The sequence below is a fragment of the Paramisgurnus dabryanus genome, chromosome 17, assembly GCF_030506205.2.
Source record: "Paramisgurnus dabryanus chromosome 17, PD_genome_1.1, whole genome shotgun sequence".
NCBI lineage: Eukaryota > Metazoa > Chordata > Actinopteri > Cypriniformes > Cobitidae > Paramisgurnus > Paramisgurnus dabryanus.
The window spans coordinates 6,257,885-6,284,554 of NC_133353.1; the positions used below are offsets into that span (position 1 = coordinate 6,257,885).

General features: G+C 37.4%; 2 protein-coding genes across 2 annotated transcripts in view; one reads left to right on the forward strand and one right to left on the reverse strand.

Moving 5' to 3' along the window:
- Window positions 1-1,803: 1,803 nt before the first annotated feature.
- Window positions 1,804-4,859, reverse strand: foxa1 (forkhead box A1). The gene is made up of 2 exons (XM_065253707.2): window positions 4,693-4,859; window positions 1,804-3,807 (listed from the first exon to the last, which is right to left on the reverse strand). The coding sequence occupies exons 1-2, from the start codon at window positions 4,762-4,764 to the stop codon at window positions 2,575-2,577; spliced, it is 1,305 nt and encodes a 434-aa protein (XP_065109779.1). The 5' UTR covers window positions 4,765-4,859; the 3' UTR covers window positions 1,804-2,574.
- A 6,088-nt stretch (window positions 4,860-10,947) lies between these two features.
- Window positions 10,948-26,670, forward strand: part of ttc6 (tetratricopeptide repeat domain 6) — a 30,016-nt gene continuing 14,293 nt past the window's right edge. Inside the window, exons 1-12 of the mRNA XM_073812472.1 lie at window positions 10,948-11,006; window positions 11,848-12,024; window positions 12,171-12,330; window positions 14,624-14,704; window positions 15,100-15,476; window positions 16,678-17,143; window positions 17,756-17,885; window positions 18,984-19,159; window positions 20,349-20,485; window positions 20,796-20,965; window positions 22,094-22,214; window positions 22,381-22,531. Of these exons, the coding sequence (XP_073668573.1) occupies window positions 10,948-11,006; window positions 11,848-12,024; window positions 12,171-12,330; window positions 14,624-14,704; window positions 15,100-15,476; window positions 16,678-17,143; window positions 17,756-17,885; window positions 18,984-19,159; window positions 20,349-20,485; window positions 20,796-20,965; window positions 22,094-22,214; window positions 22,381-22,531 (2,205 nt within the window). The remainder of the gene's footprint in view (window positions 11,007-11,847; window positions 12,025-12,170; window positions 12,331-14,623; window positions 14,705-15,099; window positions 15,477-16,677; window positions 17,144-17,755; window positions 17,886-18,983; window positions 19,160-20,348; window positions 20,486-20,795; window positions 20,966-22,093; window positions 22,215-22,380; window positions 22,532-26,670) is intronic.

Genomic DNA, 26,670 nt, shown 5'->3' on the forward strand with positions numbered 1-26,670 from the left:
AGGTATTAGGAGCGCCTTGGCCCTGTAGTGCTTTTCCAAACTGCGAATGAAAAGAGAGAGAATAAAGGTCTACGAGAAGGCCCGCTGATGGGCGCTTTGAACTAAAGGGCCATGTGTATTGTTGTCGAAATTTTTGTCCATAAGGCCGAAGAAAGCGCCAGGGCTTTTGATGGGGTAACGAGAAATGCCACATAAGTTGGACAACAAGGCGCTTCTGAAACCTCTTTCTTGGACACTGCCCGCTGATAACATATGTTATGCCTTAATAACGTCTGGCCATTTAGATATAAAGAAGATGCACACGGATTGTATGCAACGTAAAGGCTGAAATCGAAGAGTTTTTGGATAGAAAATAAATTTGATCACAAAAACAGGTTCGCACAAACCATATCAATTATCACATTTAAGCAATAGACGCTTTCAGGCAAATTTACAATATGATTGCAATACAAATTACATTTTATTAATACATGTCTAAATACACAACCAATGTTTTATTTAAATTTATAATGGAATTGGCATTCAGATAGTTCTCCTTATTAATGCATTCGTATACAGACAATGCATTCATTTTTTTACCCTAAAAATAAGTTCGCCTAATATTTCTGCACTACCCAAGTGAACAGTTTGTGAATTTAATAGAAGCAATCTCATAATAATGCTGTGATGTCTTTACCATTCTCATTAGCATCCCGTTGAGTCATTTATTTTGCAACATTCGTTACTTAAATATTTACGTAAGGTTTAAATAAAGACAAAGTTTTGGTTATATGATCTGATATGAGGGCATTGTCACAGTAATGTGATTTATGAACTTGATAATGGCGCTGTGTGTAGTTATTTTATAAATGTGTACATCACCAAAACAACTTAAATTTATTTTATAAAAGTAAAACAAATGCAAGAATTATTAAATAAATATTTGTTTGCCATTTTGTGTATTTGGGGAAAATGATGTGATCTAGCTAAATATTTTAGGTAATAAAATAAAAAATATTAAATCTGTTTTATAAGGCACTTTAATTGTATAAGCGGTTTTCTTATCGTGGACGTGCAGATGATAAAATAATTTAGATTAGGCCTATTCAAACATACCAATGATAGTGTTATTTTTTTACTATTTAAAAAATAATTTAAAAACTATTTAAATGCTTTACAAATTTTAGTATTAATCAGCGCTATTAATTTACCAGTTTTATTAGATTTACTTTTTCTGTCCTCATGTAATTCGATATCATGCAAATCTGCGTCGGGCTGTCATTAGAAAATTATGATCTTTATCTCTCTTTTTTAATTCACAATTTAACAATATCACAATTTAACAATAAAAGACAAGTGTCAGCTGAATAATTGCAGACATAATTGTGGTCGCATGCATAAAATGATCTGTATTTCTAAAGCGATTTCTGACGCCTGAATCAACTATCCATTTTATTTACGCATCGGGGGGGAATTACACGATAATTAAATGAATTTCACGGCTACTCAGCCAAAATGCGTGTGTACAAAATACCATGATCAAAGTCAAATCTGTTCAGGTTCACGTGCCCATCATGTAGGTTACGCTTCACAAAAAGATGATTTGGCCTTTCTATGATATTGTTTAAAATCCCATTTAAAACCCGATCGGATCTTTTATGAAGCGAGTCTTTCAGGCTGCGCTTGTGTTAGACTTGGATTTTCTCTTGGTCTTTTACCAACATCAAGTCAAAAACAGAGAGACTCAGCCAAAAACTGCCTTCGAGGGAAGACGGTATATAAATTTTAAATTTCGGGGATTACTATTTTATTTAACTTATTCTGTTATGGATTGATGCGGGAATGCGTCATTATTGCAAGAACAATATAATAGACAAAACAAATAAATAGAAAAAAAATAAAAATAGAACAAAGTTTTCTAAAAATAGACTACACAAATAAATGAAGTCTGATATTTCTATAAATGACTGAATTTATCACATTTGTTTTTTGCAGTAAATTTCAAATATAAATTTGCCCAAAATACAAAGGAATTGGCGCGCGCCTTCATATATTTCCCTCTTTTTATAAGAACGTCACAAACACTGTAATTTTTTTGTTTGATTACGAAATACATATTTTATTCAGAATGCATTTCCACGTTGGATTAATTTATTTCAGTACAAGATTGGGATTTAAAGTGTTTTTGTCAAAACGAGGTAAATAAACCCCAAAACAATGAGTAAAATGACAACATTCAAATACATCTGCAACAGACAGGAGCATGGCTTTTTTTAAACCAGCAACAATCATTTTTCTACATGACCAAGGTTGACCTTCTTTCGTGCACGTTTGTAACACATGAACATATGGTGGGGAACTACAAGTTTTGGGGGTTACAACAAGTATTTTACAAGCTCAAATGATTTTAAATACACTAGCAATGATTTATAACTGGGATATACAATCATTCAAGGGAAACACTTTACAATATTTTATTATACACATACACAATTCTTTATACTTTAAAGTAACAGTTCTTTATGCACCATGTGCATGCAAAAAATAAAATAAAGTTTTTTTCTCGTCGGCAGCAGTTGAAAATGAAAACATGGACTAAGACGTATTAAGAACCGGCCTGGAATACACACCTTGATAGTACGAGGCCTCTAAAGCCGATGGGTCCATGCTGGCTCTCCCGGCCATGGGCAAACTGGACGACATCCCTGAGCCATAGGAGGAATATTGCAACGCTTGTTCATAAGCTTTCAAATCCAGTTTATGCTGTTGCTCTGAAGAGGACATTAAATTATTGATGGAAAACGGGTGATTGAAGGAGTAATGGGGGTCTCCCTTGAGGTGCAGCTGCGACTCGTGACCCAAAGAGTGAGGGGGTAAAGGTATAGAGGAAAGAGATGTGGCCGAACTAGACACGGAGTGGAGCTGTGCGCCCGTGCTTTTGAGTTCGGAGTTGGTGGTACCGCTCCTGTGGTCCAAACTGTGCGGACTGGACGAGTGGTTCGACGAGGTTATTGAGCTGGAGTCCATATGCACGGGTTTGGTGCCGGGGCTGTCGCTCGATGGCGAACCCGAACCACTGTTGTGCTCCCTCTTTCCGTCTGAGCCCTTACCCGCCGACAGCTTTTTGTCGCATTTGAAGCGCTTTTGTCGGCGCAGGTAACAGCCGTTCTCAAACATATTCCCAGAATCAGGGTGTAGGGCCCAGTAGGAGCCTTTTCCCGGTTTATCTGGCGACCTGGAGACTTTGACGAAACAGTCGTTGAAAGACAGTGAATGCCTGATGGAGTTTTGCCACCTTTGTTGGTTCTGACGGTAGTAGGGAAACAGGTCCATTATCCACTGATAAATCTCGCTTAAAGTAAGCATTTTGCTCGGTGCCTGTTGAATAGCCATCGTAATGAGCGATATATAGGAATAGGGCGGCTTGGCATGTGGGTAACTTCTCCTGAAAGTCTTGGTGTCTCTGGCCCGGTTTAGGTTGGGCTGTGCGTAACTCATGGAGCTCATGGAGGGACTCATGTTGGAATAAGGGTTCAAGGCGTTCATGGAGCTGTGCTGAGCCGTCATGGCATTTAGGTTGGACGGGCTGAGAGCGGTGCCCATGGTCGATACCCCGCCGCCCATCCCGTTCATCGCACCGGTGGCGCCCGATGGCATCCCCGCCATGGTGCCCGGGCTCAGTCCAGCACCGAGCGCAGGGTTCGCGTAGGACATGTTGAAAGAGCTAGAAGTCATATTTCCACTGGTCGACATGCCCATGTAGCCGTTCATGTTATTCATGGAGCCCAGCCCAGCGTTCATACCGCTGTTCGTCATGGGAGAATACACCTGAAAGCAAAGAATTCATGCATTTTATTACTGTATTTTTGTTAAACAGGCTTTTCGTTAAAATTCTGCAAATTGCAAGCTGCCATACATACTTTTAATGCTTTAATCAGCAATAGCCTACTTTTGTTATTTCATAATGTTTTTACAACATATTAGTAATTCTTTTGATATTTCTTTACTTTAAAAAAACATTTGGAGATTTAACAGCTTGAGTATACATAAAACAATTAACGCAGTCGTTAATGTCTGATTTATTATTATTTATAAATTTTGAAATCTTTAATCCGGAGCGATATTTTGCCACTTTCAATATAACAAATATTGCCGTTCAATATAACACATTATTGCATGTGCAAACTATTGCGCACACGACAAATAATTTTACAAAAGCCTTTCAATTATAAATTTTTGTTATAAAGTTTGACTGTGAAAGCGATTCTAATTTATTAATTGCAAGTCACCAAAAAGACTAAAATTGCACAGGGCAGACAGAAACATGCTATTTAAATATGCATATTACCCACGAATTAAACAAGAAATGCAAACAAGATGTTTAGTTGCAATAACTACTAATTTTTCCATAATTCAAAATAAATTGAATTTGTTAAGCTCTTCCAATTTTATACTATATTGACCAACTTCCAGTGGGATCACTGCTGCCACCAAGTGGGTTGGTCGATTGATTATCAGATGTTTTCTCAGCTTCTGACAGTAATTCAATAGAAAAGTTATGATACATTTTTAAAATAAAATTATTTCTTTCCACAAAAAGTCGTTTGTAGGTGAATACACGTTTATAATGCATAAACACGGCGTGTTGTCATTTACAAAGTTTCTGACTAATCCAGCAGTTTGCAAATGTTCGCAGTCTTATTTTTCTCTTACCTCTTGTGCATCGCTATAGTAGCTGCTCCAGTCTGGAGTTTCGTGTCCTTCCATTTTCACTGCGCCCAACATAATGGAGGAAGTCCGCGGCTCGTGCAGACCCGCAGCGTGTGTGTGCGTGCGTGTGTGTAGAGTGCGCGCAATCACTGACGGGATGATGCGCTCGGCTTGAGTAAAGTGAGAAGTAATGGGACTACACTGATCTTCCCCTGCCTGTTACGTATACGGTACAGCCCACTTTCTAGGTCTCATTTGTCCGGAATTTTTATTCCAGGAACACCTTTTACTCTACTGTTTAAAAACAGGGAAAATGTCCCATGTGTTTTTATTGCACTGCGTTTTTTTAAAGTAGCCTAAATACTACCTGTTATAATATCATAAAGAACTAAACATTTATGCCATATTTTATTTATTAAACTAAATGGTGTAAATTGTAATAACGTTTGGGCAAAATCAACTTACACTTTAAAATGTTATATAGGCTAGCCGTTTACCGTAAATTGAATTTCAGAACATTTTACATCTAAATATTGGTTATGATCTTTTAAACATAATATAGGCCTAATATAATAATATTTGCTATAGATTAGTGTTATAAATATTAATATTGAATTGCAATGAGTTTATGATAGCCTACTTAACATGGCTTTAATTAAAGTCATTAATATATAATTGACACATGCACATTCAGTTAGTAAAATTAGTTGAAAATATACATTTCAACATTTCCAACTGAGCCTATTGTAGGCTAATACACAAAATTGATCTATTATTAAATTAAATTATTATAATAATGTGTTAAAATGACATATCTATATGGGTTTAATTTCAAGTTAAGTAGCCTATTATTATTTAATGATTTATTTTCGAAACCTATTAAGTTTGGTTGTTTGTAAATCGTTTAGAGCCAGAAACCCCATCATCTCGCGGCCTTTATTGCTCAGATAAACAAGAGATCTGACTTCTCACTGTACACCTGCTAATGAGCGAATGACAGCGCTGATCATCCACTTAACACGGGATTATCACCAGTGATCTATGACACCATTAGAGCACAGATCGATCTCTCACAGGACGCAATGAAATGGCCCATGAAGCAGAAGAACATTAGACCATGTCAAAGCCCCCACGAGGGACGACGAGAGAGCATTAATTTCAGGCGATTTAATGCGTGTATTAAATTATTTCAGCTTCAAAATTAAAATGTGCACTGTTTGTTAATTTATTTAACGTTGTATAGGTAATATGCCCAAATATGTGCATTTTTTATATTTGTATAGACTATTTGTATAGGCCTATTTATTCTATCCTCGTAAGGCTTCACCATCATTAGTAGCCTATGCAAAAATGCATATTTTTATTTATTGCATTATGTAGTAGGCCTATTGTATTACGTTACGTAAAAAATATGCATTTGACTGACATATATATTTGTATTACTTCGGTCAAGTGATTGTGGATAACTGAAAGCTTATTCATAATTCACCCACAGTAGTTTTACCAGTTAGAAATGTTACGTTTTTGTCAGTCAGTAAAAATCGTAGAAAAAAGAAGAAGAAGAAGAAATAATGCATGCAAGAACAAAAATAAAATAAAAACGATTGATAAGGGCTGGATAATGATCTACTTCACTATTTGATATTTGCTGGGCAGCTCTGGCACGCGCAGACGGGCAGGCCGGTTGCTAGGAGACGCTGCGTGGCGTTTCTCTGTTTGAGTTTCTGAGGTAAAAGCTGCAGTTATATTTTAGCAATTTACCAGACATACAATTAATTTTCAGTATATTGGCAAAGGTTATACTTTAGGTGATGCATTCCTGAAAAGGTAAGATTGTTTAAAAAAGATTTTAAAGTTTTTCTTAAATGTGTAGAGCGTGGGAAAAGAGTGGGCTAACTTGAGCATGCACGTTAGCTAACTGGCTAGCTCAGATTTTATAACTTAAGAGAAGGTTATCAACAAACCTGGGGCAAAAATAGTTTTGTAGACAAATGCTTTTTAAAGACACGGTGAGATTTTATTTTAGATATTCACATATTTGCAATGTAAAATTATAGGCTTTTTAAAAGCAGCATAGACGTGTGAAGAAATGTATTGCCAAACTGAATTAATATTAATAATCTTTAATGTTGATTGTTAAATGATTTTTTAACTCAAAATTTTCGAATGACTGTAAATGGATGTACAGTAAATAAGGCAATAATACTATAAAAATGAAGTACAATAAGTAATATTTTTAATAAATGTAAGATAGGTTGAATCCAGTCACAATCACTCTCCCAAACTTCCATTCAAACCTACCCTACTTTTCCAGATTATACCTGTTATCACAGGTTAACCTTGCAACCTGAGAAAACAATTCTGCTGATACCAGTGTCCTGACCTGCTGTATGTTGAGCTTCAAACAGAAGTTCACCTTTCTCGTTTTACGTTTTCTCTCCTTAGCAAACGGCCCCATACTACATCCCAAGAAAGATCTACAAAATGAAAAAAGCTCAGAAAACAAGCCCAAAGATTTCCTCCAAAGACACTTCATTAAACACAATTTCTAAAGCCGGACATGAGATTGTCCAAAAACCAGTCATTGCCTCTCTTGCTGGGACCACCAAAGCACTTTCCTTGTCCTTGAGACCGCAACGTCCCATTAAGCCCATATCAGAAAAGAATCTGTCAGTAAATGACTCTTATAAACTGAAGAAAACTTCTAGGACTTGTGCCCACCAATCCACTTTCTGTAAAGGGCAGGGCCTTCTGAAGCTGGACAGCTCTGAACAGAAAGCGCATGAAGGGGGAATGGAATCAGAATTATGCAGCTCTGGCTCCAGCACAATGCAAAGTGTCAAATCTACCCCTGAGCTGCTGAAAGAAGCTCAACTTATTGCAGGATTGGAACAGCCAGATGAGTGTGACCAGCAGAGGGCGCAAGATGAGACTCTGACAGACACATTAGTGAAGGAAAGTGGGCACCTAAGAGATGATGACAGTACTGGTCAGCTGCAAAAGGAAGTAAGCATCTGTAATGAAATCACTAAGCAGGTAATGACATCTGGACTGTAGTGCTTATTATGAGGTTAGCCAAGACAACGTGTTGCTTGTTGTTATGTTTTCATTTTACATTGTTAGATATCCATAATATTTAAATACTTACACCAATGTGTGCATTTCATTACATAATATAGCACAATTTGGATCAAACAGTATCATACCAGGTCCCATCCTGCAAAATAAAAAAACGTAAACTTTTCAAATTTTTTCAGTTGCATCACTTGGGCTTGAATTAATTTGAGTGTCTATATGAAGCCAGCTTTTATCTGGAAAGCAGAAGGGCATCACATCATTGCAACTGCAAAATTGTTTAAATTTGTGTTTTAAAATTTAAAACGATAATGAAACACAGTTTTTAGTCTGCATCATAGCATGAATCTTTCACCTGAAGCACTATAGTAAAGGTATAGTAAATATTAGACAATCTCGAATTGTGAAGCTGCCAGCGAGAAAATAACAAAACCTAGACAGGGTTCCCACGGATCCTTGAAAACCTTTGAAAGTTTGTGAATCTGGGGGAAAATATTCAAGACCCTGGGAAGTTTTTGAAAATATACATACATAGATACAGGTCATTGAAAGTGCTTGAATCTATTTTATGCAAGAAGTTTTCTGGAAAAAAATCCATATTACTCCCTGTGCAGTGTAGGATAATATCATAAAAAAATCTAGACTTTTTAAGCACACGTGTTAAACTGTTCGCTTTAAATGCTTATATCTTCTGTATTTGAATGTTGATTCATATCAAAATGCTTTTTTGAATAGTTGTGTTTGACACATGAAAACATCTCGGGTTACGTATGTAACTGTTGTTCCCTGAGAAGGGAACGAGACGCTGCGTCTCCCTTGCCATACTTCCCGCGTCCCTGTAACGCCGTCTTTGGCAATATTTCAGATAGCGATATACTTCCTGGCTCCCACGTCACCCTGTCTTTGTTGTTAAGCCTCACCATTGGTTGAATTTGATATACACATCCAGACGCACTTACCCCTGGAGGCGTCCCCAAAGTGTCACCGCAGTGACACTGCGCAAGTTCCCTCGAAAGGGAACTGTAACAATGTATCTTAAAAAGTAACACGATGTAACCTTGCTCTCACTTGAAATGTGTCCCCACATTTAGTCCTTGAATTTTAGGGTATTGGACCTGGAAAGTCCTTAAAAGGTCCTTGAATTTGAAGTTAGCTAAGGTGTGGGAACCTTGCTAGATTTTATAGATAGTATTTCCTGTTTGTGATGGGTAAAGTCATATGTTTTTGAAAACTCAGAATTCTCATGTGTACTATTTTCCGTTAGGGGCCAACTCGATGTGACTCCACGGTACCACAGTTACATGTGTGTGTGCCAGAAGAAAGATGTTCAAGACCAATGTGCCCCCTACCCATGCCATCTGGTGTCTGTAAGATGACCGTGTCAGGCTTACAGGGGATACGTAAGGTTGGCTGTGATGATGAACAAGCTGAGGATCTCTTATCACCGGTAAACTCATTGCACACTATTGTTTGAAACATTTGCTATCAAAAAATGTATTCAAATAAAATGATTACCACATTAGCTATTACAATCATATTTCAAATTTTCTAAAGATATGTTAGGGGTGATTATTTGTGCAAAACTCACTGCTGTGGTACTACAAGATGTTGCTTTCAGGAAACACATGTAATGATACAAAAGTATAGGCTGAATGCATCGTAAGTTGCTTTGGATAAAAGCTTCTGACAAATGCATAAAATCTATGCAAAGTTTGCCAATTTTATTGTCTGACAGAAAACAAATAATTTCAAGTCATATCATATCTCATCTCTCATTAATAAACTGTGTGGTTAATGTATGATTCTTAACTATTTTGAAAAGGTTTTGATCACATCACCAAACCACAATGTTTAGCTCCAATAGTCTTTTAAGTAGGCTATTAAAACACCCATAAATACACACTTCAGCTTAAATAATTTTAATTGCATTTTACTTTGCATATTTTGTATTTTTAAGGTGACCAATGAAGATATAATAATGGCTCGAGGACATAGTCTGATTCAAAGAGCAAGGACTTCACATCAGACCAAAACCATTCAGGGCCTTTCATTATTAGCAACCTGGACACCTAAAAAAGATTATAGAAGGTAAAAAATATTATATTTACTGTGATACAGACAGTGACCCCAGGACTTTAGCCAATTGGATTTAATGCAATATTTAGAACCTAAACTATCATTTGGATACAAAGTGGGGCGGTTTCCTGGACAGGGATTAGCTTAAACCAGGACTAGGCCTTAGTTTAATAAGGAAATAGTTTTAACAAACATGCCTTACTAAAAACATTATTTGTGTGCATTTTGAGGCAAAACAAAGGACACTGATGTATTCCAAGATATGTTACTGAAAGTTGTTTTCAGTTTGGACAGCTCTTACATTTATTTTAGTCTGGGACTAGTCTAATCCCTGTCCAGGAAACCGGCCCATGATGATTTTTTTTTTAAACTAACTTAACATTTCTGAGCCACTTTTTGCAAATAATTATAAGAAATTGGTGGTGTGAAATCTTCTCAAGTTTTTTATTTTTTGGTGAAATGTAAAAGCGCTTCATTCTTTCTTTAAAATGAATACATTTTTTGTTTTACTTTCAATTTTTTATGTTGCTTAAGTATCCAAATAATTGTCAGTGTGTACTTGATATATGCGTTATGACAACAAAGGTCACTGTTCTACATGATAATAATGTATAATGCTGCATTAAAGTCTATCAGCACGTCAATCTCTCAAAGCGTCACTGTCGGAAGGGCGCAGAGGGTGGCCTTGGACGTAAATGATCTTGTTTCACGGTACCTGAGAGGTGCTTTTAAGGCTGTCATCAGCCCCCCCTCAACGCTATTTAAGGGGCAGTAACACAGCAAGTAATTACCCGTCACTTAGCCCACTCAACAGCGCTACGGGTCCGTCTGGAGCCAGCGCACCCACGCATGCCTCCTCCCGACCTCTCCGCCACTCACCTGAGAGCTGATAACACAAGATTTACTACCTGTGCGGCTGTAGCGCAGCCACTCCCTCCCAGAAAAACACTCCAGAGAAAGAGTCTTTTAATTACTGCCTTTTTCCAGTCACGAGGGTCACTGAAAGGTTCGTGTTGGATGCGGTTGAGAGGGCTTATATGAGAGCCGCCTGCCTGCGGGGCAGATGGATAGCCGGGCAGGTTGAAGGTTTCTTCGCAAGGTTCAGGAATGTTGCTTTTCAGTAAAGGCAGGGCCAATGACTTTGGTGTGACCTTCCAGGTCTTTCGGTGAGGCTTAACCGTGCCAGAGCAGAGTGATAAATCGAGCTTGTCACAGTCTAGAGTGAACGAGTTGTACGCAATAAATTGGCACTGTCAGTGGAGTCGCTGGGACGTGGGTGGCGAAGGTTTGAGGAACACAAAAGGCCCACACACACAGTCGGTTCAGAGTTTTCTTTTTCTCGCTGTCTATGGTTCAAACAGTGGTGTGAAGTTATGGCAGAGACGGTCTGCACAAACAGACGTTTTGTGCTGGTTTTATGGCCTATATTAGATCAAGTTGGCACCGAAAATGGTTTACATTTAAGGTCCAAGAAAGTTTCCTGTGAGACCCTGAAATCAGATTGACTGTCACACAACATTATGCATGAAAACCTTTGCAAATTAAAAACTTGTGAGCAAGCCCTTGTAAGAATTTAGTCCAAAGGTCCAAAGGTCTGAGACCACTAGTGAGAATATACACTTTATATTTTACAATATAGATATAAGATATTACAATAAAGTTGAATGAGAAGATATTAATATAATATAATATTATTAGATATTTGATTAGTAATGAATTTGTCTGAATTACCAGAACTTCAAAGCAGAACCTAACTATTGTACAATTTTAGATTAACCTAAAATTTTGATCATACACTCTCAACAATCTCTGTGTTATTACTGGAACAACACACTTTGTGTTGTTTTAACGCATCTTTTTTTATTTATTTGAGCACAAAATCAACACAAAGTGACACATAATGTATTAAAATGACACATAATGGGTTAAATAGGATAACACAAAACAATGTGTAAAAATGAACACATCCTTTTAAGGGTGTACTCTAAATATTTGTTCTGTCTACAGTGCCGAGAGGTATAAAACCATCCATCATTTGTGCACCACATCTGCAAGCCAAATTGTGCCTGTTGAACTACAGTTTGCTTCCAGATTCTGCCACACACAAAATCTGGTTACTGTAACAGCTCCTGTTGACCAGCAGATGGCAGCACCTGGACAGCTGTCTCATCCTGACATAAAGAGGTATTTGCCTTGCTTTATGCACATGGGAGCTGTCTTAGGATACTGTTTCTCATGAAAAATCAGCATGCATTTAGGCCATAAAGTCTTCCTTCAATGAACTTCGTGGTATAATCATTATAGGGCTGGTTTTCTATTATTTATTGTAGGCTGGTGTGTGAAGGTGTATCTGCTAAATCTGCTGAAGTCTCATCACACTCAGACTGCATTTCTCACTTACCTAAACAGCTGTCAGATACTCTGGAGGACTGGAAGAGAATAGCAGAATTTTATGTGGAAAGACCACAGATCACAATGTGCGGACGTGCTGTAAGAAACATCTGTTATGATTTTTATTTAGACAAAGTGACAAATACACAATATTGAGTAGCTACACACAAACGGTTTTGCTTGAGGGAAATTATGATTTATAAATAGGTGTTTGTAATAATTACCAAACAAAATGTAAGTATGTGATGTAAACATTATCTTTAAAGAAAGAATGTTTATTTGTCATATTTAAAATGATTTTTAATGTTTTGTTCATATGAGAAAAGAAAGCAGATGTATGACAGGCTTTTGGTAATTTTTTCCAGGATACTGGTAACATTTGATCACTAGGTGGCATTAGACACACATGCATTGTATTTCAATGCAGAATTGTTTAGTTTTGGCTTTTAAATGTAGACATGAAAATAGACTAAATTTCACACATTCTCAGAAATTGGGTACAAAAGCATTTTTACCTTAAGGGTGCATATTAGTACCTCGCAGGTACATACAGTATCTGTAGCTATAAGCTGTAAGTGAAACATACACTATTACAAGCTTTTTAAGGGTACTGTCCAAGTGACAGCTTTAGTACCTTAATTTCTGACAGGTCACTCACTATTGCTGGGGTGGTACCCTAAGGTTCCGTTTTGTACCTTTACAGTTATAAAAAACATAATACAATGTTGTACCTTTTTGGGTATGTTACTGTACCTTAAGGGCCTATTTTGTACCTTTAAAGGTACTGGTAAATGTTATGTACCCCTAGCATTTAACTGGAACAAATTAGTCCTTAAAAGTACAGAAAAGGTCCTTAGGGTATAATATTGTACACCATAAGGTACATTTCAATTTGTTGTATTTCCATAAAGGTACAAAAATGAACCCATTTTGGCACAGATATCACTCAAAAAATGAACTTGGTTGGAGTCATTTTTACTAAATAATTTCTTGTTCACTTTACTTAACAAACACAAGTTACTGCATATAATTACTTTAACTTAGTAATTTCAACAAAAGACTGTGTCTTGTCAGCTTTACTTCAAAATTATTTGTTCAGCCAATATAACATTGTTGCGTAAAAGTAACAGATTAATAAAACCAATACAGACTTGCATCTCATTGGTTTCATAATAGTGACTTTACTAGGATTTCTTTAGTCCATGCAACATTTAAATTGTCAATTTTACACAAACTTTTTTAGTAAATACAACTTTCATTTTATTTGTTGACATAACTTAACAAAGCTATGTGGAACCCACTTGACAAAGTTTTTTTTTTTAAATTAAGTAAATACAACTTTTTATTTCTTTGAGTGTATGTTCCTTTGAGGAACCAGTATGTACTTCTAAGGTACCAATATGCACCTTTTAGGTACAAAAGTGTACTTTTTGAAAAGGTACCGCCCCAGTGACAACTTTTGTACCTTCATGTACCTTTTTTTCTGAGAGTGTGGGGTATGAAAAAAAATATTTTTTCTCAAACACTTCAAGAAAAATTTGCTTACCCCATTGGCAGATTTTTTTCTGGTTTTAAGCACACATTCACTTGTATTTTGTTTTGTCTAACAAACTAGAATTATTTTCTAAGGTCATTTTGATCATCAAGAAAATACATCTAGGTTTCAGAATGTTTTGATATTTTTTACTGAAAACAAGACAGATATACTAAGTAAAAAAGTTATTTTTTGCAGTATAGTACCTTTTATTTCTGACAGGTCTACCGTGCGGTAGAGATGTCAGTTAAAGGGTTAAGATAGAATTGCACATTTATTCTTCATGTTTTTTGAAACTTTAACAGATCAAAAAATTTATTTCTTATAGGCGACACTTTGTGCTAGCGAGCTCAGAATGTTCTGGAATCCAGTACCTCCTAAATTCATCTGTGCCCCGTGTGTTATGAAAGAAAAACTCTTTCCTGAATACCAGGTACAACAGCAGCGTTAACACATGAACCAGTATCTCTTGGACTTTTAACAGCAACATTTGCTGAAAAAACCACAAGATGTTTTTTGCCCGTCTGCTTTCATCATTAACCCTGAATATTTTTAGAAAGTATAGAGAACAGAAGACAGACAGTGTGGTCTTTGTGTCTGTGGCTAATATTAATGCATGCTTGCTTTTCTCTAAGCTCATACTTATCTTAATTTAAATGCAATCATCCTCAAAATAAATAATAGAAGAAAATACTTAAAGCAATTAGAGGTTTCTGCCAAGAGTTTAAATAAAAAGATGAATGCTTGCATCACAGCTTTTAATATTTCCCTGTATTTTTTTACTTGCTTGTGCTTGAAATGAACTGGAAATTCAGTATATATACCCTAATGAAGAGATATTCATCTTAATGTCTTTAGGTAACCCGGCCTGACCAGTACAAAGATAATCTGCTGGATGATGTGGTGGAGTCAGTTAGCCATGTGACGGTGCCAGAACAAGTAAGTTCATTAAATTATTATTCTAAAAGAAAAGTATTACACAAAGCTGGAAATTTGTCTTCATTACTTCAAGAAAAAAGACCTTGTCTGTTCACGATTTTATTTGTGCCATCTCTAAAAGTCTGCCCTTGTCCACAGGCAACTGTCTCGTTTAGTAAAAGCAAATCTTTGTCAGACTTGAGAACAACGAAACTGGCGTTATTTAGTCCATCTACCACAAAAGAACAGGTTATTCACATATTTCAGTTTTCATTATTGATTTAGAAAACTAATGCAGGCTCATTGCAGTATGCCTGTATATTATAATATAAATCTATTATGAACTATTGTATTGGAACAGTCAATGCAACCAGATTTCTTCTTTAATAATTTCCTAACTCCCATTGGACTCCCAGGCCAGACGGCCCCACTCTGCCCCGCACTTAACCCCAGATCCTGAGCCTCTTCGTCAGCTGCGGTCTGACTTCAACAGCCTCTCTCAGGAGCTGGAACATGTGCGCTTACAGAAAAAATCAGTCTGCGTTCCTCCGGCTGGAGAATTCCCACCCAGTGCCAGACGACAGACCGAACCCAAGGATGTTCACACTGGCCCAGACTCTTCAGAGGAGACCTGCCAGATCCCAAATCACAGGAAGAGCCCACGCAAACGCACAGACAGGGCAAATGTGTCCCGTTTTAAACGGAGGGCTGCTAATACAAAAAGGAAACTTGTCTCTGTCAAGATGGCCTACGTTCGGAAGAAACTGAGTGAGCCACCACGAACACTTAAAAGGTTAATTTTTACATGTACATATCCATATTACACGAAACTGGAATTTAAAAACAACCTCTACAGTATATATTTTTCATTTATGCATTTAGATGACACATTTATCCAAAGAAACTTATAGTACAGTTCATTAGGTCTTTACATTTTTTATTAGCATGTGTGTTGCCTGGAAATCGAACCCATGGCTTTTGCTTATGTAGTTGTTTATAGCTCAACTGATAAACACACTGCAAAAAATGACTTTCTTACTTAGTATTTGTCTAGTTTTTAGACAAAAATATATAATTTAAGTGAATTTGTGCTTAAAACACGCAAAATTATCTGCCAATGGGGTGAGAAAAAAATCTAAAAGTTTTCTTTTTTCTTAAACAATTTAAGCAAAAAAATGTCACCCCATTGGCAGATAATTTTGCTTGTTTTAAGCACAAATGAACATAAATTGTATATTTTTGTCTAAACACTTTCATCATCATTTTGCTCATCAAGAAAATACATCTTAATTAAAGAATTTTTAGATATTTTTACTGAAAACAAGACAAAAATACTAAGTAAGAAAGTCATTTTTTCACTGCAAAAAAAAAAAAACAATATTTTCAAGAAAAAACATTCTTAGTATTTTTGTCTTGTTTTTAGTAAAAATATCAAAAATTCTTTAATTAAGATGCTTTTTCTTGATGAGCAAAACGACCCAAGAAAATAAGTATATTTTTAGACCAAAAATATCATATTTAAGTGATTTTGTGCATAAAACAAGCAAAAAAATCTGCCAATTGGGTAAGCAAAAAAATCTTGAACATTTTTCTTAAACACTAAATTCAAGAAAAATTCAAGAAAAATTTGCCCATTGTCAGATTTTTTTTGCTTGTTTTATGCACAAAATCACTTAAATCTGATATTTTTGGTCATCAAGAATTTTTATTTAGATATTTTTACTGAAAACAAGACAAAAATACTAAGAATTTTTTTTCTTGAAAATCATTTTTTGTTGCATTGTACACAGTGTACATATTGTTATTCTCATTATTAATACTAACTATTTAAATTAACCTATATTAAACATTCATATCTTTTATGTCAATTGCTGTCATTTTTTTGAATTGATAAACAATGAGAGGGGCGTAACAGTGGTTTGGCCATTGTTAAAAGGGTTAAACAGACCACTTCAGACTATTGTAATGCTTTTGTCTATTTAATTCTCTAACAGGAGTGAGTCTATGTGTCAGTTACCATGGAACCCCAAACCATCTGAAGGTCTTTCTTCGCCTCTTAACAGCCTCAGTCTCCCTCTCTTACTCGATTTTGAGAGCTTTACCGCAGATCGTGGTGGAATACCTGACACAACGCCACCCAGAGAGTGGGTTAGAGACTTATGGGACGTCTGGTTTGATGAGCTCTTTCCACCTCTGGAGAAGGTTCAGAGTACAGTCTCTGTTTCAGTTGGTATGGAAGAGAACCAGACCTTACATGATAACATCCAGGAACTGGACATAGTGGACATGTCTGAGGTTCTGGATGAAGGTATCACTACAGCTGATGTGGAGCAAGAAGTAGCCAAGCTAACCCAAGTTATGAGTGAACGTGGGAATCACAGTGCTTTTGACCTGACTCGACGTGGAGCGCTTCAAATCAAACTTGGTCATCTCAACCTGGCCCTTGAAGATCTAAATGCTGTAAGGCATTGTTTTAACCCTTAACAGCCACTGTGGGGTTCTTTTAATCTTAATTTGGCCACAACTTTCTCTGTGTTTCAGCAAATGGAATGATTTTTGGTGACAAATCTTATATTTACACATATTTTGAGAAAATTCTTTGAAATGTTTCAAAGACACAATCACTTTTATATTGAAAATCAGTCATTTTATGTTTTTCCTCCAAATCAGTGACATCACTTATGAACTTGGCAACTAAAGAGTTAAAATCAGTTTTAAAAGAGTTAATCGTTTTTTTGTAAACATTTGGTAGTTTTGATCAGTACTGGGGTTGATTAACAGATTTATGCAAAGTTTAATTTAGTGGCTGTTAATAGCCACGAACAACCCAAAAGGTAGTGAATTTGAACAACCCACAAGGGTTAACAGGGATGTTTGCTTAGGCTAGCATCAGTATTGTTATTGCTCATACAGTAGAGTAATATGAAATATATTTGTCCACTTTTTTATTCCGTGCATATTAGTTTACTACATACAGTATAGTGAAACATAATGTTCTACAGATGCTAGTTGTTTATATCTTTTAGTTTATTAAGTATTCATGATCGATCTGTTGTTTTTCTGTTTTTAAAGGCCATCTCCCTGGAGCCCCATTTACTGGATGCCTACTGGCACAGGCACAACATCTACCTGCTGAGAAACGACCCCAATCGAGCTCTGGCAGATCTCAACATCATCATTAAGAACAACATGAAGCATGCAGGTGTGCGCATGAGTCCGCTTTCATTAGCGACAGCAGGGAAACAAGAAAACCATACAACAGCAGTGTATAGTATTGCTGCCTTGCCTCTGTATTGGACAAAATGGTATAAAGGACCCATTTGGTTGGAGGTCATAGGATTGGCCTTGCTCTTTTGAAATAAAAGAGTTTGCATTGTGTACACGTAATGTATGCTCACAATGCAAAGCTTCCTCTTCAAAACGCTCAAACTAATAACATATAATAACTCATATTGGTATTGGTATAATTACACCAGTATACTGAGGTTAGCTAATAAATAAAAGCTATAGATAAAGCAAAGAGAGCTTAAAAGAAACTTTGACTGCTATAAAAAGCTTAATCAAATTTTAGGGTACAAAAACGGTATAGATGTTTTTATACAGATATGTTTCTGTATTTGAACCCAGGAAACATACATAATGATAAAAATGTGTACCTTGTAATGCACTTTTAGATAAAAGGAGCTACTGGATGCATAAATGTATACGACAATAGTCCTGATGTGATATTTTGGAGACAAAATCTAAATTTGGCGGGATTCGTTGAGAAAATGAATTCTATGCAGATAGCAGGTGAACGCAGTGAATTTTAAGCGGGAGCAGGTGGGAGCGGAATAGAATTTTGCTGGAACGGGCGGGAGCAGGTGGGAGCGGAATATAATTTTGCTGGAGCGGGCGGGAGCAGGTGGGAGTGGAATATAATTTTGCTGGAGCGGGCGGGAGCAGGTGGGAGTGGAATAGAATTTTGCTGGAGCGGACGGGAGCAGGTGGGAGTGGAATATAATTTTGCTGGAGCGGGCGGGAGCAGGTGGGAGTGGAATAGAATTTTGCTGGAGCGGACGGGAGCAGGTGGGAGTGGAATAGAATTTTGCTGGAGCGGGCGGGAGCAGGTGGGAGTGGAATAGAATTTTGCTGGAGCAGGCGGGAGCAGGTGGGAGCGGAACATAATTTTGCTGGAGCGGGCGGGAGCAGGTTGGAGCGGAATAGAATTTTGCTGGAGTGGGTGGGGCGGGATGGAAAAAAACAGTGTAGGGCAGACCTCCAGTTCAGAAGATCCTGAATGATGCCAGTTGTGTTCCAGATGCCTTCATGTCTAGAGCAGAAATCTACAAAGAAAGAGGAGAAACTACAGCAGCTATAATCAACTACACCCAAGCCATCGAAGCCAAGCCAGATAATCCAGACATGTACTTCAGAAGAGCACAGATGTATGAGAAGATGGGTGAAATGCTGCTGGCCATGGAAGACTATGCCAAAGTGAGTCACATTTTAGGGTTTAGTGTATTTACACCATCATTTGAAAAGATGTTGGACTTGAAAGCAAACCTAAATCTTGGTTAAAAGAGTGGCAAAGGGCTTTCATATATGAAGGGGACATTTCTTAACAGCACACCAGCAAAACAATGTTCGATGTTAGTCATCAATCAAGTAAAAAATCTCGACTTGAATGAAATGTGAGCTTTAGGATAAATCTATAAAAAATGATGGTAAGTTCCACATGAGATTGCATGCAAGCACTGTAAAGTCTTTATGAATTATTGTTGTCCAACTGTTATTTCTGTTTATACCACTGGCCTGTTGAATACTTTATTCTGATCGGTTGAGAAATGTCCCACAGCTGTTGATTATTTTTATGTAAATGCATACCTAACCTATTACATGTCTTAAAATAAACACCAGAGAAATGTCTGTGGTAACCGTGCTATAAGCAGAATAATTGACTCATGTCAACATTCTGATTCGCGTCATGCCACATTACCACCTTGGGTTTGCATTATTTTAGCATTATTCAAGGGCCCGTCATCAATTATTACTATAATCAACTACACAATTGGTTTTTGCATCAGTAGCCATGTTTACATTCACCTATTTTATATGCATTTGGAGATGTGCATAAAAAAACATGGTCTGGAAACAGCAAGATGTGCATATATAATGCTGGGTGGTTCGGTAATAATACTTGTCTTATTTGACAAACAGCATTCACATCCAAAAGCAGATAACAAGCGTATAGAGTTTTGTTTATGTGTTCTGAGATGATTACTCATGAAAATGTATAAATACAGTGGCTTTACGCTTTTCTTACTTATATTTTGCACATGAAATGGTAGTTTTGCTATCTTCAGCTCAATGCATGGAAACACTGCTTTATCCGCAAATGTTTAATGCGATATTTCAATTATATAAGTTTATGTATGAAGTTTAATATGCTACTTTGGATGGAAACACATAGCTAGCGTTGAACAATGTTTGCCTAACAGGTTGTCCACAAGTGCATCAGTAAGTTTTGTAGGCAATAAATAAAAAGGTTTGTTTATAATTAAGTGATTGAAAGAGAAATGACGATTATAATAAATTGTGCATTTGTTGCATGCTTCACATGCTTACACATTCTTCACATGTGTAAAGAAGTCTTTTTAATGAAACCTCCTGTATTTTCCACCAGACATTCTCCATTGACTCTACAAGGACAGATGCCATGATGATCCTTGGAATGCAGCACTTTAGGATATCCAACTGGATGGCAGCCCTGGACGATTTCTCCTTACTACTAAAACAGGAGCCAACGAATGCTGCAGCTAGGTCAATATTAATATCCCAACATAAGATAAGAGATTAAAATGAAGAAGACAAAAAGAAAGGGTAGTGTAAAATATCACTGCCAAATATAAACAAACAGACTATGTCATGCCCCCATTAAGATAGCTAAGTGTGGGGTTATAATAGGAAATATTTAAGAAGTCATTATAACATCAGATATAATTGTTATACTGATAACGTAATGTGTAATAAAACTGTGTGAAAATGAGCTATTTGCAATAGTGGTTTGAATACATAAAGGTACAGGGCCCTGATATTTAAATGAAGGTTTTGATAAAGGTTTTTACTGCAGGACATACAGAGGAATGATCTACACTAAGCTGGGCTGCTTTGAGGAGGCTATTAAGGACCTTTCATTGGCTGTGCACTTGAATCCCAGTGACTGGTTGGCATTTTACCACAGAGGCTTCCTGCTGAGGAAGATAAAGCCTCAGATGGCCTTGAGAGACCTCAGCACATCTGGTAACAATTCAGAATATATGGAGCTGGTTGGATCAATCACGGCTCTTCTACAATAATTCACCTGTAGTTACAAGTCTCCTACTTCTTAATATTTTCTACTATAAAACAGACCCAGAGATTTCATGTGTACCTCGAGGGCCAGAGGAGATTGCTTGATTGATTTGTAACTATGCTTTGATTTTTTTTGGCAAATCTGAGTGCCAGGTGTGTGCCAAATCTTGGCCAAGTCTGCTATCAGATTTTGAACTCAAAAATGAACTCAAACAAGACCAAATTATCCGAAGTATGGCATCCACATAAATTTTGTAGCTTTGTAGTCTCAATATGTGCCAAGAACGGTCTTTGTGTCTGGAGATTTGTGACTAGAGACAAATTTGGCTGTTTTGCTGCTGCACCTGAAAAACTTTAATGTAGGCTAAATATGGCACTTTTCCATTGGACTGGCTAAGCTTTTAAGGGTATTGATATGTGAACATTTATATTATATGGTAGTTATATGGTAATGTGCAGTTATATGGTAATGTGTTCATGAAAGTCATGACTATTTCCTGAAAGACCCATTTCTGCAGCTTACATTTAAAAAAATGGTTTTGATGGACTGGAGGAAGAGCTTTGCATTTTAAAAAAATACTTTTTTTCCATAAAATATTCTCTTTACCAGTCTCGGATTTAAATTTTGAAATTAAGCTGTTTTGCACAGAGTTAAGCCACCCACTATCTATATTTGGAACCACATCATAATCTTAACATCTTTTCACAGAAATCTTTTCAATCATTTTAATGTCCCTTATCAGCCGGCAGAACAAATACTGTAAGAGCTATCCAAGAGCTGTATGATGTCGGCAGCTGTAATCTTCTACTTTGATCTCTGCAGCTTGCAGGAATATTTTTTCAGTGCTGACTAAGTCAAAGGCTTAAAGCTGTTCACCTCAAAAACACACTGAGCTACTATATTATAAAAACTACACTAGCGTTTTTTAGCAAATGCTATGAAATAAATAGAAAATGCTACACTGGAGATCCTAAAGACATACAGCTTGCCAAAGCTTTGTGCAGAGAAGTAATTGCTTGCTCTTAAGCCGGTATCTCTCATGTGTGTCTATGTTTTTGTGTCTTTGTGTGTTATAGTTCTCATCAATGACAGCGTAGAAAACCTGAAATCTTTCCTGCATCGTGGCTTGCTCTATGCCGAGCTTCGGCTTTGGCGACAAGCAACGGCTGACTTTGAAGCTGTGATCAAACTCGACAGGTGATGCCTCTGCCACCCCTGCTGTGTGACAAAAATCCTTTCCTGTCATTCTGTTGCTCATGCAGACCAAAGTGAATTTAAGTGTATTGAAGCTCAAAAGTCACTTTATGGTGGTGTTTGAGCACATAAATGAAGCGTTTTTCTCTCTTCATGGATTTCCTGACAGGTCCACAGCTGTTGCACATGTCAGTTTGGGACTCATCAGTATGATGAAAATGGATCGAAATTATGAAGCGATCAAGAAGTTCAGCAATGCATTGAAAGCAGACCCCACCTATATGAGGGCCTACGTATGCAGGGCCAAAGCGTTTTACAATGTAAGTGGACTAGGAGTGGCACTTATACACTGTCAGACAAAAATGGTCCCTTGTTGTCACTCTGGCACTAAAATGTACCATTAAGTATACAGATATGTGTACATTTGGTACCAACATGCAGTGGCGGCTTGTGACTTGTAGCCCGTCATGTGTGTTCAAAATGTGTTCGGCGCGTCGAGAGATCCTGTGTGCATCATGTGTTTTGTCAAAATAAGTGCCTGCTGCAGACGCATCTAAAGGGTTTATGATAAAAGAGACGCTCATGTTTGCCAGATACTCGCATAATCTTATGCGTAATCAAAGTTTACTGTTAATGGAGTGTCTTTGTGTGAATTTTGTGAATGTGAGCGTCTCTTTTATCATAAACGGTTTTGACGCGTGTGCAGCAGGCACTTATTTTGACAAAACAAGTGATGCACATGGTTCACATGACGCAACAAACACATATTTTGAAAACACAAGCAACACACATGAAACTCCGAACACATACTTTGAATTTGCGCCCCTTGAAAGAGCAGTCACCAGCCGCCACTGCCAATATGTGCCTTTGGGGTATGAACTTTTTAGGTGCAATATTGTACTTTTTTAAAAGGGGAACTGCTCCAGTGACAACTAGGCAGACATGGGGACTTGTGACTTAATGACTTGGACTCGAGTCAACTCGAGTCGCTATTTTTTTGACTAGTGACTTGACCTGACTAAAAATAAAATACTTGAGACTTGACTCGCTGGACTTGGAAGTTAAAGACTCTGGACTTGACTTGAGACACGATGACTTGAATGACTTGAGTGATAATTACATCATGTTTTTAGTTTGAATATAAAATGTATAAATTATTTAAAAAAATTAAGTTGACCCACCTGGAGCACAGGCTGAGAATGGCGTTGTCAAGACTGAATCACGACACTATCATCGGTCATGACCCCTCGTACCTTACGCATACCACGCCCGCTTCGATCAGACAACAACATGTCAGCCGGAGGGGTACTGAGGGTCATCGCTTTCGGCTTCAACAAGATGGCAAAAGACGGCAAATGATGGCAAGATGGAAAATCCAAATTATTGTAATTTACTGATAGTTACTTACTGTATATCTTGTCTTTTCACTTTATTAAGATCAGATTCTGCGGGTAAAATTACAATAATAAGGTGACTTGACTTGACTTGGACTTGACTTGACCTACTACAGGACTTGACTTGACTTGACTTGCCCAAAAAAAAAAAAATACTTAGGACTTACTTAAGACTTGAAGGTTCAGACTTGAGACTTACTGGAGACTTGCACATGTGTGACTTGGTCCCATCTCTGCAACTAGGCACAATTAATTGTCTATTATCTACTATGGCAAGAATCTTGTCTATTTTTAATGCAAACAAGTGCACTTTTAATTGTGTTTACACACAGGTGAATAATCTGAGTGGTGCGGTGAAGGATTTGAGTCGAGCGATACACCTGAATCCAGACGCCCATGACCTGCACATCATGAGGTTATTTTGATGTAGAACTAAGAATCCGTACAATTACATTTATTTATAATTTTTTTAATAGCAATCCAGTTTTGAGTTTGTGCTTTTACAGTACATGGGTACAAAACATAATGGCTTGTTATATTCGCAAAGAGCCTCTTCTCATAAAGAACCCTCTTCAGCTCTGTATAGGGCTGAGGTCTTATGGTTCAATGAAATTCATGTATAGGTTTCTAGGCTAATTAAAGCATCCATTAATATGATTTTCTGATGAATTAGTACAGAATGAAATTTTACGAAAGTGCTTTTATGAACTATAGTCTGATGAGATGCCACATTTGATTTAAAGTCCATGTAAAGTCTTTTAAGATAATTGTTTCTAAACACATTTTAAATGTAAGAAATGTTTTGCTGAAACACGTTACAAAGACGTGAATTGTGGAGATACACAGTTTTTCCACATTTCTGTGTTCAGGATTATTTGGGCGGGGTTAAACGGTGGCTTGATGATGCACCGAAGCATGGCCCCGCCCCTAACACAATTGCGAGCATCCATTCAGGTTATGGTATTTGAAAGTTGAGAGAGATTACAGCTTTTGATCTCTTATTTTATTTACAATTTTTTTTCGTCATACAAAGTTTTCTGTGATGTGACAAACAATTTGGAACACATTTTTAATATCACTTTACATGGACTTTAAGAACAGAGTTTGTTCAGTAGGCTGTACTGTTACTGTATGCATATTGAGGTTGATTGCTCCCTCGATGGAGCTTTGAAAATCCAAAAGTTCTTGGTAAAGTCAATAAAAATCCAGCATCTTCCCAGATTAAGGGCGCACTCACATTATCCCAACCAAACCAAACCATGCCTGGGCGCGATTGCCACCCCTCCCTACTCCCCCAGGTGCACGCACTCACACTGTACTTTTATCGATCCGAGTCCGGGCGCGCTTTCGTCATTAAGATGCGATTGTTTTGAAAAAGCAGGAAGTAAAGCGCTCTCTTAACACTGGAACCCACCGTAATGATAAGTCTGTGTTTTTTTATTCGGAGTCGTTTGGTACGCGATTACAGACAGCCCTCTCACATGTCATCATATTGCTTAGTTCATCTGTCACGTGCGCAGCTCGGACATTCACGTAACCCCGCTGCGCGCATCAAAAGGTTTTTACGGCGGCAGATGAAGGTGAGTGGTCGCGCAGCTGACGTCTTCACCTTTTGAATCGCGCTCAGGCGCGAATGCGCTCACACCACAGCCTTCCGCGCCTGAGCCCAAGTGAACCGCGCTCCGGCCCACCTCTGCAACCCGGCCGCGGCGCGATTAAACAATCCGCGCCCGGGCGCGGAACGAAGCGATCACACTAGTCAAACAAACCAGGCTTTGGGGGTCAAACGCGCCCGAGCGCGGTTTGGTTTGGATAATGTGAGTGCGCCCTAAGGTGCAGGGTAACGGGCTGCAAAACCCTTGTGTTTCTTATTGGAAATTTTTTTTTTTAAGTTTTGTGTCTGTTTTTAGGGGCCAGTACTTGTATGAACTGGAGCATTTTGACCTGGCTGCTCTCTCTATACAATATGCGGCGGAGATGAAAACAGGTAATGGTCATAAAAGTTCACTTTTAGCCCAAAGTAAATTGCAAGCATTTTTAACTCTTATTGCAGCCTATATTTTAATGACCATCATTAAATCTTATTAGTCCACCTGAGGACAAAGTGAACCTCGCAGGGCAATGCAGTGTTCGTTGCCATATCAACATCAGGACCAAACTGTAAAGCTCTCCTCTCTTGCGTTACAGCTCTGGGTTTATCACCGGTGCAGCAGGCAATCATTCAGTCGTTTTTGGGGAATGAAGCCAAGGCTATTGCATGTCTGGAGGAAGCGGTCAATAAATGCCCTTCCCTTCCGACCCTCATTCTTTTGGGAAAGACACTGATGAGGGAACACAAGTTCACAGTGAGTCGTGTAAAATTAAAGCCAAACTCTTCCTGGTTTACAAAGCACCAATCTTTCCAAGAACATCAATAAACCCAAATGCTTATTAGCAGTAAGTTTTAAAAGCTTGCTAAATCAATATGCTTTGAAAGGCAATGCAGTACAGTGATTCTACTATGGTAAGTTAGGGCATGACCTTTCAAAGGGTTTATATAAAAGTCAGAAGTTTTGTAGCCATAAATGATTATTTTGCTTGCATAGTTTTAAAGGAAATGGACATTGTAAAGCTCATTTTATAGGATTTAATTAAATGTATACCCCTTGGGTAAAAGATAAGTTTGTTCTCTTCCCCAGAAAAATAGAAATACTGTATTGTTGCATTAATTGCTGTGCAGTAACAGGTGTATCAGGTTTTAAAGATATGAACTGTTTTTTAATGTTCACTGTAAAAAAATTCCGTAGAAATTACAATGTTATTGCAGCTGGGTTGCCGGTAATTTACCGTAGATTTACATTTATGTAATTTACTGGCAAGAATTTGTTCAAAGTTCAATCAATTTTAAATATTAACAAGTATTTGTCTTTACAGAATAAAACTATACAATAACAGCCTCATGCAAAGCATTCTGGGAACCAGAAATCATTATCAACTTTTTTCTGTTTTTTGCTTCAGATTTTGTTTCCCAGAATGTTTTGCTTGATGCTGTTTTTTTAGTTTTACTCTGTAAAGACAAAGACTTG

What these genes read in the sequence shown, in the direction of transcription:
- foxa1 (XM_065253707.2), bottom strand. Translation starts at nt 4,764, where the DNA reads ATGTTGGGCGCAGTGAAAATGGAAGGACACGAAACTCCAGACTGGAGC. An exon ending in ACTATAGCGATGCACAAGAG is followed by an intron (nt 3,808 to 4,692) that starts GTAAGAGAAAAA and finishes CTTTGCTTTCAG; the next exon opens with GTGTATTCTCCCATGACGAA.